This window comes from Pseudophryne corroboree, chromosome 8 (assembly GCF_028390025.1).
Source record: "Pseudophryne corroboree isolate aPseCor3 chromosome 8, aPseCor3.hap2, whole genome shotgun sequence".
Classification (NCBI taxonomy): domain Eukaryota; kingdom Metazoa; phylum Chordata; class Amphibia; order Anura; family Myobatrachidae; genus Pseudophryne; species Pseudophryne corroboree.
The window spans coordinates 88,782,268-88,796,507 of record NC_086451.1 but is presented as its reverse complement, the minus strand read 5'-3'; the positions used below and the strand labels follow the sequence as shown (position 1 = coordinate 88,796,507).

General features: G+C 43.1%; 1 protein-coding gene and 1 long non-coding RNA gene across 2 annotated transcripts; both read left to right on the top strand.

Annotated features, from left to right (window-relative positions):
• The first annotated feature begins 1,172 nt into the window (after window positions 1-1,172).
• LOC134949775 (anoctamin-5-like) lies at window positions 1,173-3,530 on the top strand. Its single transcript, XM_063938511.1, has 2 exons — window positions 1,173-1,178; window positions 1,308-3,530. Exons 1-2 carry the CDS (start codon window positions 1,173-1,175, stop codon window positions 3,528-3,530), a joined length of 2,229 nt encoding a protein of 742 aa, XP_063794581.1.
• A 143-nt stretch (window positions 3,531-3,673) lies between these two features.
• LOC134948662 (uncharacterized) lies at window positions 3,674-14,004 on the top strand. The gene is made up of 2 exons (XR_010182999.1): window positions 3,674-4,247; window positions 11,256-14,004. It is a non-coding gene; the product is annotated as an uncharacterized LOC134948662 (long non-coding RNA).
• Window positions 14,005-14,240: the final 236 nt, after the last annotated feature.

Sequence of the window (14,240 nt, the reverse complement as noted above, 5' to 3'; positions counted from 1 at the left end):
GTTAGGAGGAAGGTGTCCACAACCAGCATAAGTAGACTTGGTATTAGGCCAAGTCTACACCCCACCTCCATTTGGCAGGCAGGCACTAGGCCTGAGGCTACAGTCAGGTGCTAGGCCTGTGTCAGTTAGGAGGAAGGCGTCCACAACCAGCATAAGTAGACTTGGTATTAGGCCAAGTCTACACCCCACTTGACAGGCAGGCACTAGGCCTGAGGCTGCAGTCAGGCACTAGGCCTGTGGCACAGTTAGGAGTAAGGAGGCCACAACTGGTACAAGTAGCCTTGGCATTAGGCCAAGGCTACCTCTCACCTGAAGGGCAGGCGCTAGGCCTGCGGCCCTAGGGAGGCGGGCATTAGGCCCGAGGGGTAATACTGACATTTGGCCACGGTAAGGATAGGATTGGGTTGTGATCTCTACTGTAGGGAGCTCTAGTCTGGGGTTGGCACATCGTCACCACTTTGGGGTCTGGAGGAACTGTGGAGAGACTGTCCGGCCTCCCACGGTCATTTCCGAGACTCTAGAGTGTGCGGCACCCCCCCATAGGGGATTGGGTTGCACCAGCACTTATCCTCCAGGCGCGAAGCAGCTGAATCTTCACCATACCGGACTAGAGAGGTAATTCACATTTCGTGCTATTGTCATTCTGTCACCCTGTATTTGCTTGTACTGTTTGCTGGAGTTAGATAAAGTAGCTAACCAGGTTGTACTGTTTAGAATTTAAAGTAAATTGGCTCAGTTCCGTTGTTTGCGGTTTATTAGTTTGTAGGGAGGCTGCTGTCATTCTCTTTCCAGGAACAGCGACTCACAGCAGGCAAGCTGACAAGAGTTCCAGTGTGAGTATACTCTGTGTGTGTGTGTCTTGGTTCGCATTGAGCGTCGGTTGGCGAAACCCGGCTAGGCCTAGCGGGCTCGCTTTCACCTAGGTGCACAAGTGCCGAGTAGGTGACATTTGGGTGGCTGAGGCCCGCGGGCCAGTGATGACATTCACCTAACCGGTGAACGTCGCGGCCACCCCGGTGTGCCAACTTTCCCCGTCGTGGAAGGAGTGGGCACACGGTGACAATGTCTCTTTTCCCCTAGCTGTCGTCCCTCCAGGCTGGGTCCGCTGACTATGCCGGTGTCCAGGGGACAGAAGACCCTTATGTTCCTATAGACACAGGTAACTAACAGTGATGAAAGTCAGACATATATGTGCTATGTGTTAGTAATAGGGATCAGTGGGGACAGGGACGGCATCTGTGTGTGTGAGGGGGGTAAGTTACATCTGCTGGCAGCAACTGGGTGAGTTTGGGGCATCATTTGCCTAGTATTGCCTAGGGCTGGAGCTAGAGACTGAAGACAAGAAGGAATCTGAAAATGGAAAAATCTATTTTGTTAAAATCCACGCACCCTGGGAGGTCCTCTCCACCTACGCGGAGGTGCTGAACATTAAGGTGCCCATTAAGGAGAATGACCTGGACGACAAAGCTGGCAACCCTTTGAATTACGTGTTGAAGCTCTTCAGACTGCCGGACAAAGTCATGAACCCGAAGCCGGACTATTTCACCGCCCCATTCAGCAAGCAGCGACAGGAGCTGTTCCTCATCCATGATGAGAACACGTTCTTCTCCCCGGCCACCAGGAACAGGATAGTGTATTACATCCTCTCCCGCTGCCCGTACGGAACATCAGAAGATAAGAGAAAGTTTGGACTGAAGAGGCTACTGAGCAACGGGACTTACAACGCCACCTTTCCACTCCATGATTGTCAGTACTGGAAGAAGTCTCCGGAGGAGAAGTGCGACAATGAGCGCTACACCCTGTACAGTTATTGGGCTAGGTTTGGCAAGTTTTACAAAGAGCAGCCTCTGGACCTCATTAGGAAATATTACGGAGAGAAGATCGGAATCTATTTTGCCTGGTTGGGTTTCTACACGGAAATGTTATTTTATGCTGCGGTTGTGGGATTTTTATGCTTCCTTTATGGCTTGGTAACCATGGATGACAGCAACAGTAGTAAAGAAATCTGTGATAAGGACATTGGCGGTCAGATTATCATGTATCCTTTATGCGATCAGAGATGTGAGTTCTGGAGGCTAAACTCCACCTGTGAACCCTCGCAGTATTCTCATTTGTTTGATAATGTGGCAACGCTTTTCTTTGCAATATACATGGGAATATGGGTAACTTTGTTCCTGGAGTTTTGGAAGCGGAGACAGGCCAGGCTGGAGTACGAATGGGACTTGGTGGATTTTGAAGAAGAACAGCAACAACTTCAGCTAAGACCGGAATATGAAGCCAAATGTACTCAGAAGAAAAAAAATCCAGTCACTCAGGAGCTGGAGCCTTACCTGCCCGTAACTAGCAAGGTAGCACGGTTCTGCTTCTCTGGAACCATGGTGCTCTTCTGGATCACCCTGATCATAGCCAGCACGATCGCGGTTATAGTGTATCGGCTGGCCGTCTATGCTGCGTTCGCCAGTGTCATGGAGAACAACGACACGCTGGAACCCATCAGCGGATTGCTGACCCCGCAGCTGGCCACCTCAGTGACCGCGTCCTGTCTGAACTTTATCATGATCATGATCCTGAACTTCCTGTATGAACGCGTGGCGATCTGGATTACCGACATGGAAATCCCGAGGACGCACCTGGAGTACGAGAACCGCCTCACCATGAAAATGTTCCTCTTCCAGTTCGTCAATTACTATTCGTCTTGTTTCTACGTGGCGTTCTTCAAGGGCAAGTTTGTGGGTTTCTCCGGAGAATACACCTATATGTTCAGCCGCTGGCGCAATGAGGAGTGCGATCCGGCCGGCTGTCTAATAGAACTCACCACTCAGCTCACTATCGTCATGGATGGAAAGCAGATCTGGGGGAATATTCAAGAGGCCCTTGTTCCGTGGATGATGAACTGGTGGAGGAGACGGAAAACCACTCACAGCCCAGAGAATTTATGCAGCCGCTGGGAGCAGGACTACGAGCTGCAGGTGTTTGGTCCTCTGGGCCTCTTCTATGAATACCTTGAAATGGTAATTCAGTTTGGGTTCATCATGTTGTTCGTGGCGTCTTTCCCACTGGCACCGCTTCTCGCTCTGCTCAACATCATCCTGAAAATCCGCGTTGATTCCTGGAAACTGACCACGCAGTTCAGGTGCCCGTTTGCGGCCAAAGCCCACAGCATCGGGGTGTGGCAGGAGATCCTGAACGCAGTGGCCATTCTGTCCGTGGTGACGAATGCTTTTATTGTCGCCTTTACTTCCGACATGATCCCCCGCCTGGTGTACTATTACGCCTACTCGGAAAGCGGCGATTCGGGTTATATCAGCAGCAGTCTGTCCGTGTTTGACATCAATGATTTCAATAACATCAGCATGCCGCTGGAGAATATAATGAATGTTACATTTTGCAGGTACAGAGACTATCGTTATCCTCCCGACCACGAGAAGAGATACTTACACACCATGCAGTTCTGGCATATACTGGCTGCAAAAATGGCATTTATAATAATTATGAAGGTAAAAACACCATCTTCATGCTTGTATATCTGAGTCTCTCATCTCTCTCTGGCTACACTTTTCACACCCCAAGGAAGTGATGGTGTAGGGGCTTTCTTAGTATAGCACATATATATTGATTCAAGCTTTTTCGCATTAACTAAAGATATTTACTCTTGCTCACAAATATAGGTTCGTGTTTCCTTAAAAGCTTCACAGATATTTCATAAGCTCAACATTATATTCAAAGCATGAATTGTTCAATGTCATAGCGCCAGATGTATCCAAGGCCAGTCAAGCATATCACCAAAAGTTCTGAACATCGAGGAGGATTTTGACTTGTCCTGACCTCCAGAGAGGATGTTCCGGGAAAACTGATAATCGCATAGCAATAAATATATTCTAATTGCTAATTATAATCTTGTGTGACAATTGATGTGTTTCAGTTTTCAAGACATACATGGTGTATTCTGATTGGCTAAATGTATTGGCACACATGAATCCTTTGTTCTTTTACTATAAAATAAACCTTATATGGCCATGGTCATTTTGGGACCTCGTCCGGAGATCTTCCAGCATCTCCTCCACTGGCAATAAATCCTCTGATCTTTCAGGAACCGCTGATAAAAAAAACCGGTAAGTGAGATTTATTGTGTAGATTTCTACCTGCTCACTTGAACTCAGCGTTTCTTGAAATCTGGGGAAGTCCAGTCGGGAAGGTCAGAGAATATCTTAAAGAGCCCAGTGTCAGTCAGAAGAAATTCTTTAAAGGTACCATACATTTATGTTATATTGTTGAATTGTGGGTAAATAATTTCAGATAATTTGTCACAAGTGCACAGGGGGAATTAATCAAATATGCAGAAAACTTTTAAATTGTGAAAGTACTAATACATGTTTATTAAGAAAATAGAGCCGTTTTATAAAGGTGGCGCATGGCCAAGATATGTTCTAATGCTGATAACCAGTTTGAATTGATAAATAACCAAAGAGGTGTATGCAAATCTTGTACCTGTGTTGTTGTGTTAAGAAAATACAAAGGGTCTGTAGCACCGAGATTGGTGGCAATTACAAGCACTGAAGTCTCATTTGGTTATGTGGAAAATTATGATGAATTTTATTGTACAAAAGGTTGTCATTTTAAAAAGGGAATTGTTGGAACATTACATTGAGAATGATTGATTTAACATCATAACCTATTGGCCTAGGAACCACATAATCCCAGGTCTAAGACCCATGTGCCCGTGCAGCCTCAAACAGCTGCCGTGCACACAGATAACAGATATAGCATTTGTCATCCTTGTTTTTGTATCCTTGCACTGTTATATGTACTCTGTCAATATGCTTTTGAAAAGGTGGGGGGGAGTCGGGTTGTCTGCTGAATAATGAAACCAGTGTAACTAGATTCTGCTGCACACATTGTACTGTATATATTGTATGTCCCTATGCAAGACAGTTAAAGGGGTAGGATTGGGTCAGTAATAAAGAACAGCTACTGTCTGAAAGAGACACAAGGTGAACGTATTCCAAGAATAGTGGGGAGTTTACCAAGAACACAAGGTACAAGCAGGAGTCTATATAGGCAGAGGGATAGACCCTTGGAGTGACTTAACAATAAATATTAGGGACGCATCTCAGTGATCCAGAAGAAATAATCTATTATGCAGGTCTCACTTGGGGAGCAGTACTAACAGATTTTCCACAAAAGCAGGGAGGAAGGGGCAACACTACAACCCCAGTCATTTGTCCACAGACGGATTTAAGGAGCTTTTTAGGTACAAGGATAGAAGAGATTCTTCAGAGTCAGCGTCTCACAAGGAGATTTTAATTCCCTCATAAGGAGTTACTAAAATACCACATCAGGATGGGTTCAAACCCGTGGATATTGTTAGTAACAGGGAGGGTAAGAAAAGCTTTAAAAGGAGATTTTAAGTCCCTCATAAGGAGTTACTAAAATACCACATCAGGATGGGTTCAAACCCGTGGATATTGTTAGTAACAGGGAGGGTAAGAAAAGCTTTAAAAGGAGATTTTAAGTCCCTCATAAGGAGTTACTAAAATACCACATCAGGAGGGGTTCCGCGCACGTTCACCCAGGCATGGGAGCGCGGTCTGTAAAGATGTCAGGGCCCGACAAACCCGTGGATATTGTTAGTAACAGGAAATCTCTGAAAGGTATAAGTAAAATTTTCAAAAGAGCAGGTTTTCCGTCAGAAGGGACACTAGACTTAGAGAAATGGGAAAAATTTGCCTCCTGTAACAAGAATTGGATAATTAAGCATAATAGTAGAGATCAAGCATCCATCTGGATCACTGTAGCAAAAGAATTAGGAGCAGAGAATAGAAGAAGAGATGAGGAAAATGATTTCCCCATTGTACCAGAGTACTCAATAGCACCACAACCAGCGTTAAACTCACTGCCTGTAATTGCAGCAACAGCACCTGCACACTATACCCCACCCCTATACCCAGACATGCATGCACACCAAGGTACCCATAGTATGAACAGAATGAAATCATCTGCAAGCTCACTAACAGTAAAATTGAAAAAAAGATGAGCCAGGAAAAGAGTGACGAATAATCAGCCCTATCTTAGAAGGATCTGTGGTTGAAAATCCGAATGATTTACCTGAGCTATGTGTACAGAGTATGCCCCAGTGTCCTGATACTTTATCACAAGAAACCCCAACAAGTCCAACCAAAGAAACTGGGCAGCTAAAGTTCCCCTCATGTTTAAACGAGTGGTGGACACCTGGAATCAAGCTATGAGTCCAGTAAACAATTGTCCACAATCAGGAACTATAGGCGAAAGGGTGCAAATCAGGTGAAGAGGAGAAGCAAGGGGTCAAGACACAGCCTCTACAGCTTTTTATGCCCAGGTGCATAATGTACAGAATAAACTGACATATTTTCCAGAAAGATTGTGTCCGGTATGTCAGTTTTGCGTTCCAGAAGGATATGAACATTGCCCAAATTGTGGAAACTGGATTTCACACCATGAACCACCATGCCAAGATATCTATGCGACTAGAAATACTGAAAGACGGTCATCATTGCCTATTTCTCTGTATCCAGCACAAGTACAGAGAATACGCAACCCAGATAATGCAGCCAGGACGAACGAACCATACATCGTACAGAGCCAACACCACAAACCATGGTATGGCAATGGCCTCGCAAATATAGTTGCAGAGTCCCCAGATCCTAGAAAAAACCCAATAGCATTTTATGCCTGTATGGAAAGAATTCAAACCATATGGACACCGGCATGGGTCGACTACCACTAGTTGTGTGAGGCTATACTAGGACCTGCAACTGCTTAAACAGTAAGCACCATGTTAAAAGAAGATGCAGTAGATGATTGCCCAGCCATAACGGACGTTCCGACAGAGAAAAATAGAACAACGTTTGAAAGTGGAAAGATGTACATGACAAGACTTAAGAGATGGTGTCATGCACAGACACTCAGGGCACCAGCAGCCCCAGATTTGAAACAGGAAAAGACTGAGTCCATCAGAACTTACTATGATAAAGTCACTATACGACACACAAGATGATAGAATATGAAGGTGTGCAACTCCTGTGTCGGCAACAGTGTACTCAGTCACCACTGGCAGTTCGATAAAAGTGACTTTACCCACAGGAGACCCAAGGGTTTCAAGAGCTGTTTTTATGCACAACCAGATTCCTCTACGTTGACTTACAGATCAAGCCATTGCAACGACTGGATTGGGAGGTTAAGCCCTACCCCTGCAAGAAAGCAAAGATGTAACCTGAAATACAAGCTGCTATACAAGACTATCTCTCACAGGAAAAGTAAGACAAAGAGGAACAACAACTCCCAGCATAAACATCATTATGTTAAACACCAGCCTGGGTGGACTTGGAAAAAGAAAAGTTGAGAAACAATATGAAGGTTGCATGAAAGTTTGGAGACTAAAGGAAGTCTGCTTTAAGAAGGACAAAGAAAGACATCTGACAAGTGGTCAGTACTACCTGGCAAGATTACAGAGATAATGCCATGATTTAAAGCAACAGAAGCTCCGGAGTTTAAAGCAAATAATAAGATACAAGACAGAAAAAGTTCCAGAAGACAAATGAATGATGCTTCTTCTGCCAATATGAGGTACGGGCTTCTTCGGGTACTCCCCAGTGAACATAATGTCTCCAGAGGAAACAGCAGAAGGTATGATTACAGTCACCTTGCCCACTGGATAAATACGTTTGTGCCTAATGAATGCTGGAGCCGGCACACGCAGAAGACAGCAGAGGGAGATACCACAAGAACTGGTGATATCAGAAATTCTTAAAGGGACAGGAGATGAGAGAAATGCAGTCACCAATACCAGCCCAGTTCTTGACCTCGGAGTACATGTCCAGTGACTTTGCTGAAGCACAATGTACTAAAGCTTATCCAAGGAGAATACAGTACACACCAGCAGAAGTTTAACTTTCCAGCAACTTATCAAAGGAAAGAACTAAAAGCCATTTAGAAGCAAGTTAAAACAGAAGTTCAGTATTGGCTCATTCCCGCAGTACCAGTTGTAGAAGAAAGGAAGCAATACTACTGGACCAGGATAGCTTTGTGGAGGGGCTATATCACCAAGTGATTTATCCACAAAACACACAGCTAAATACAGGATGTGAATGAACTGTTGATTGCCACCACCACTAAAAGAAGTACCAAAAAGGGGCAGTGTCCTTAGTGAAGTTTCTGGAAGAACAAGACTGCAGAGCCTCAGAAGGAGAAATTGCAGCTAGTCAAGCAAGAGTTAATCTTCCTAGGACACCCAAGGTACCCGACATCTAACAAAAGTGAGAAGGAAAAGATTCAGACTGCAAGCTAAGATGCCAACTAGTGTCAAGCAAGTCAGATGATCATTCCTGGGCCTAGTAGGACACTACAGAACACGGATACCTCTAGCACCAGTCTACATGCAAGCATTGTATGACAACACTGAAAGGGAGGAGGGTCCGCATCCTACATACAGCAACAGATGAATTCAGCTATTGAACAATTGGAAACAGCAGTTGCCTCATCTCAAGCCCTAGAACTACCTGACTATTAAAGAAGGAGGCCATACATAGAAGTCCTTATGCAAAATCATGGACTGAGGTGAAGACCAGTGGCCTACAACTTAAGCAAACTTGACAGCGGTAATCAAAGAGCACCTACCGGCATCAGAGCAGTAATAGCAGCAACAGTCCTAGAAGAGTATAAGAGCACAGAGACAGTGATGAATCAGAAGTCCTAGAAGAGGACAAGAGCACAGGCATAGTGCTGAATCATGAACTTATCATCCAGGGTCCACATGCAGGTACATATAAGCTTCAACAAGCAAGAACCAAACACCTGTCAGTGGCAAGGCTAACCATGTATGAAGTAGCACTGCCAAAGTGCGACAAGTAACCATCAGAAGATGTATTACCCTCAACGCAGCAACCCTTTTCCAACATTAATCAATAAAGGTGTTGAATCTCAAGATTCAAAAGGAGGGAAAAACAGATTATCTACTGATGAATGGGAAAGCCAGGAGTTTCTAACATTCACTCACGAAGGTAAACAATATTGTTGGACACGATTACCCCAAGGGGGAGCAACCAGTCCATCAGATTTCTCAGAGGCAATGGCATTAATCCTGCAGAAATGGAGACCGCACTTTACAGACATCCAGTTAGTTCAATATGTCGATGATCTGCTTATTGCTGCACAGACAGAAGAGAAGTAAAAAAAAAAGGACAACAGCATCACTGCTCATCTTTTTGGCAGAAGAAGATTGCAGACTGTCAAAAGACAAGCTTCAGCTAGTACAGAAAAAAGTTGTCTTCTTAGGACACTGCATATCTCAAGGAACAAGGCATCTTACTGATGAAAGAACAAAAGCAATAACTCAAGCAAAAACCCCAAGAACATTAAATTAAATCAGAGCTTTTCTGAGCCTTATTGGTTATTGCAGAGAATGGATACCCTCAGCTTCATTACTGATGCAACCTCTATATGAATTAACAAAAAAGGAGGCGTCAGCAGAAAACAGGGACACCATTGAAGAAGCAGTAAAAAAAACTAAAAAAAACTAAAGCAAGCCATAATAACAGCCCCAGCATTGGGATTGCCTGATTACAAAAAGCCTTTTAACCTATTCTGCCATGAAAACAGAGGGCATTCTTTAGGGGTGCTCACCCAGAAATACGGACCAAAACAAAGACCAGTGGCATACTATTCAGCCCAGCTGGATCCGATTATCAGAGGAGCACCATCCTGTGTCCGAGCAGTGGCAGCAGCAGCAATAATGAAGGAAAAGGTGACAGACATCATTGTGTTTGATCATCCACTGTGTATACAAGTACCGCACGCTGTAACAGAAATACTAAGTCAAGAAAAAAGCAAGCATCTTTCTGCAGCCAGACTTACCAAATATGAAGTGATTGCCTAGCCCTCATGGAATTAGAGACTTTACCTCTTCCTAATGTCCAAGATACACCACTGGACAATCCAGACATGAACCTGTTCGTCGATGGATCAAGATATTATGATAATGGATCCCCAAGGACAGGATATGCAGTAACAACTGAAACTTAAGTCATAGACTCTGGACCATTGCTACCAAGAATGACAGCACAAGAAGCAGAACTCATAGCAATGACCAGAGCCTGCATACATGCTGAAAACATGACAGCTAACATCTAGTCCCAGGATTACGCTGTTATTTGGAAAAGTAGGGACTTCAAAGGTGCAAATGGAAAACCTATCAAACATGCCAGTTTGATTATGGAACTCTTCAGAGCATTGGAACTACCTAAAAGGATTGGCATAATCAAGGTACAAGCACATACTAAGAGCCGAACCATGGAAGCTAAAGGAAATGCATTTGCAGATGCAGAAGCCAAGAGAATTGCCTTACAATCAAAAGAACTTGAGCAAGTCTTAGTAGCTCAATATGTGAAGCAAATGCCCAGTGAGAGGAGTTGATCAAAATTCAACAACAAACATCACAAGGAGAAAAGGAGAAATGGAGATGATTGGGGGCAGAAGAAGATGAACATGGACTTTGGAAGTCAAGAGAATTAAAGTACTGTCTACCAGCAGCTCTATTTCCACCTATGTTACAAGTAGCTCATGGACAAGTACATCATTCAAAGGAAGCCATGGCTCCTGGAAGACACCTCTAGGAACTATACCCAAAGCCTCTTACCCATTTGAAAGACTACAAATTGACTATATACACTGGCCACGAAGCAGTCCATATGAATATGTACTAGTAGCAACGGACATGTTTAGTCGCTGGGCCGAAGCCTGGCCAGTGAGCAAAGCCACAGCAAAAACCACTGCAAAGAAACTGATAGCTGAAGTAGTATGTAGATTTGGGGTACCTGAGGTTATAGAATCAGATAGAGGTACACATTTCACGGGAGAAGTCATGCAGCACATAATGAAAGATTTGGGGATACAGCAGGCCTTCCACGTGCCTTACCGCCCCCAGGCGAGTGGGAGGGTGGAACGTTTGAACTTTGACCTTAAACTAAAACTACAGAAAATGATGACAGAAACCAAAAGAACTTGGCCAGAATGCCTACCTATAGTCTTGTTCAATATTAGGACCACACCTATGAGACCTAGTAAGCTGACTCCATATGAGATATTGTTTGGATCAGCTCCAAGAACAGGTTGTTATTATCCACAACAGTTACAACATAATCATGGTGATTTAACAGGTTATGTACAGGAGGTCTGTAAAACGTTGACTAACCTCCATTGCCAAGTGTTGTCTTCCATTCCAGACCCAGAGGGATCAGCTACGCATAAGCTACATCCAGGAGATTGGGTCTATTTAAAGAGACATGTGAGAAAGACCTTTGAACCAAGATATGATGGTCCATATCAAGTGCTGCTAACCACGCCTACTTTGATCAAGGTGAAAGGTCGTGACATTTGGATACACGCCTCGCACTCGAAGAAGCTGACAGTGACTCTCCAACCAGAAGAATGAAGTCGCTTATCCTTTGGTTGTTGTTAGGGGTAATCCCCATGGTTTGTGCTATAAGTCCAGGGGACTGGTTTACTGAAAGGGAGTGCCATAATGATGGAACTGTCAATAAGGGAGAACCAGATTCCTGCTGCTGGAACTTTGATGACCAGCGGTGGAATTACTATAATCTAACTGTACAACCCTCTGTCTGTTTTTACTTTTATAAAAAAGGTGGAGTTCTCAACTACAAGACACCAAAAAACATGTCAGAAAAAGCTGTAAAGAGGTGGAGAGCATGTAAAGCTCTTAAGATTATTATAAATGAGGGAAAAATGTATAAAAAAAGAATTGGTGCAGAAATACATCTTTTTCTATTGCCCAGTAACCGCACCACATTTACACTGTCCCGTGGTACCAGAATGAAAATGAAATGCTGTGAAGAGCCATTCACTAACCCAATAAGAAATAAGGGGGTAGTTCAAGCTATATCGAGATGTATAAATGGCTCTAAGGAACTACCTTTTAATGCTGAATTGTCCGCGCAGGACTACTCAAGCACAGTGATTGTGTGTACTAACACATCCAGTTTTCCTGGTAATGCTACAGGACATAGATCAAAATTTTATATTTTGCAGAATAAGCCAGAAATAAGAAATGAAACTTTGATTAAAATACCAGCAACCTGTCAGAAAGTGGGTATAAAGCAATTTAGGATACTACATCAATTTAATATTTCATTCCCCAAAGGCCCTAAGTGTAACCGGATAAAAAGAGACTGGTATGATATCCTGTTGGGAGGGGCAGGAACAACCATGGGAGCACTAAATTCTATAGATATAGAAACACTGACTAACAAAATGAGTGACGCAGGCAGTGATATGGAAGGAGTGGTTCACATGCAGGCAAAATGGATGCCCACTGTCTTTAATCCGATTTTAAAGGTCATCAATTGGGATCATTCTTTTCTAACCTTGGTCAACAGTTCTTTTATGAACACGTTAAAACTGACCAAAAACATCTCTAGTATGTTCAAGTGGACAGAGTGCTCCATAAGAACTGTGTATCAGGAGCAACAGAAAAATCTAGCCCAGACCCAGTTAATGACTGGGAACATACAGGTTTATAGAAAAATGTTTAATATAGCATCTGAATTATGGGTTAGGCTATATGGACATGAGGTTTATTGCACAGACAGGTGGTGTTGGGGCCAAATAGAAACCTACAACATAACAAAGCCTAAGATCATGTGTAAATACTTCATTTTAGCAGTACTCTTCACCACAAAAGCAGGTAACTCAGATTTATGGACACCTCAGTTCAGAGGGCAGTATATTGATCCAAACAACAAAACTCATGACCTATCCCTATGCACTAGCACTGATAATGGGCTGGCATGTCCTCATACTACATACATACCAGAATCATGTCAGCTTAAGAACCCTACCAGTGTTTGTAATTGGGGGTTGCATGATCCAAAAGATGACATCTTCATAGAAGTGGCACCACAAATAGTTTGTATGATTACATATGACAAACAGATCAGTCAGCTATATCAGCTACCAAACCCTTTTTCAGGATGCCTGTTCAATGTAACTCATTTAATATGGAAAAATCAGACCATTGTTTTCTATAAGGACCAAACTGACTACCTAGATCAGGCTTTTAAGCCATTAACTCTGTCCCCCCATAACATAACTGTAAGCATACAGGATATCATTAACATAATCAACAATACAGAAAAATTGGAAGAGCACCTAAGGAAAGTTAATTACTCTACAAGGCATGCACAGATGCAAACAATAGTAGAGGCTGGGGAATTAAAACACATGGCCACACAGCTAAAAAACAATCTACAGCATCACTGGTGGGATATATTCACAGGAAAATCCCCATCGGTTACAGGATTAATGAAAACTGTCCTACACCCACTACTAGCAATAGTCATAATATTAATAGGGCTGGTTGCTTGGAATTGTTATTTTTCCTGTAAATTCCGGAAACATGTGAACAAAATGGACGCGATCAGAAATGCCCAAGAGATTCTTCTGTAACATAGGGAGAAAAAGTGGAATCAAAAAGAGGGGAAATGATGGTGTAGGGGTTTTCTTAGTATAGCAAATATATATTGATTCAAGCTTTTTCGTATTAACTAAGATATTTACTCTTGCTCACAATTAGGTTCGTGTTTCCTTAAAAGCTTCACAGATATTTTCAAAATTATATTCAAAGCATGAATTGTTCAATGTCATAGCGCCAGATGTATCCAAGGCCAGTCAAGCATATCGCCAAAAGTTCTGAACATCGAGGAGGATTTTGACCTGTCCTGACCTCCAGAGAGGATGTTCCGGGAAAACCAATAATCGCAAAGCAATAAATATATTTTAATTGCTAATTATAATCTTGTGTGACAATTGATGTGTTTCAGTTTTCAAGACATACATGGTGTATTCTGATTGGCTAAATGTATTGGCACACATGAATCCTTTGTTCTTTTACTATAAAATAAACCTTATATGGCCCCTAAGACAGATCAACTATGAACTGCTTAGGTTACACAATGATCCTGTGTCACCTTTTCATTCACTGATCTCCAACCGGTTGCTAAGGGAAACAGAATTCTGACTGATGACTGCAGAGAGTTTATAGACCAGACCTGAATAGGTTAACATACCCTATCACTACCTTCATTTAAAATCTACACTACTTAGCTAGATCAGTGGTAGGTGACATTTGCAGGTTATTGGAGAATTTACACAATTACATTTTATAGAGATCACAAGACAGAAGGAAATGAGCA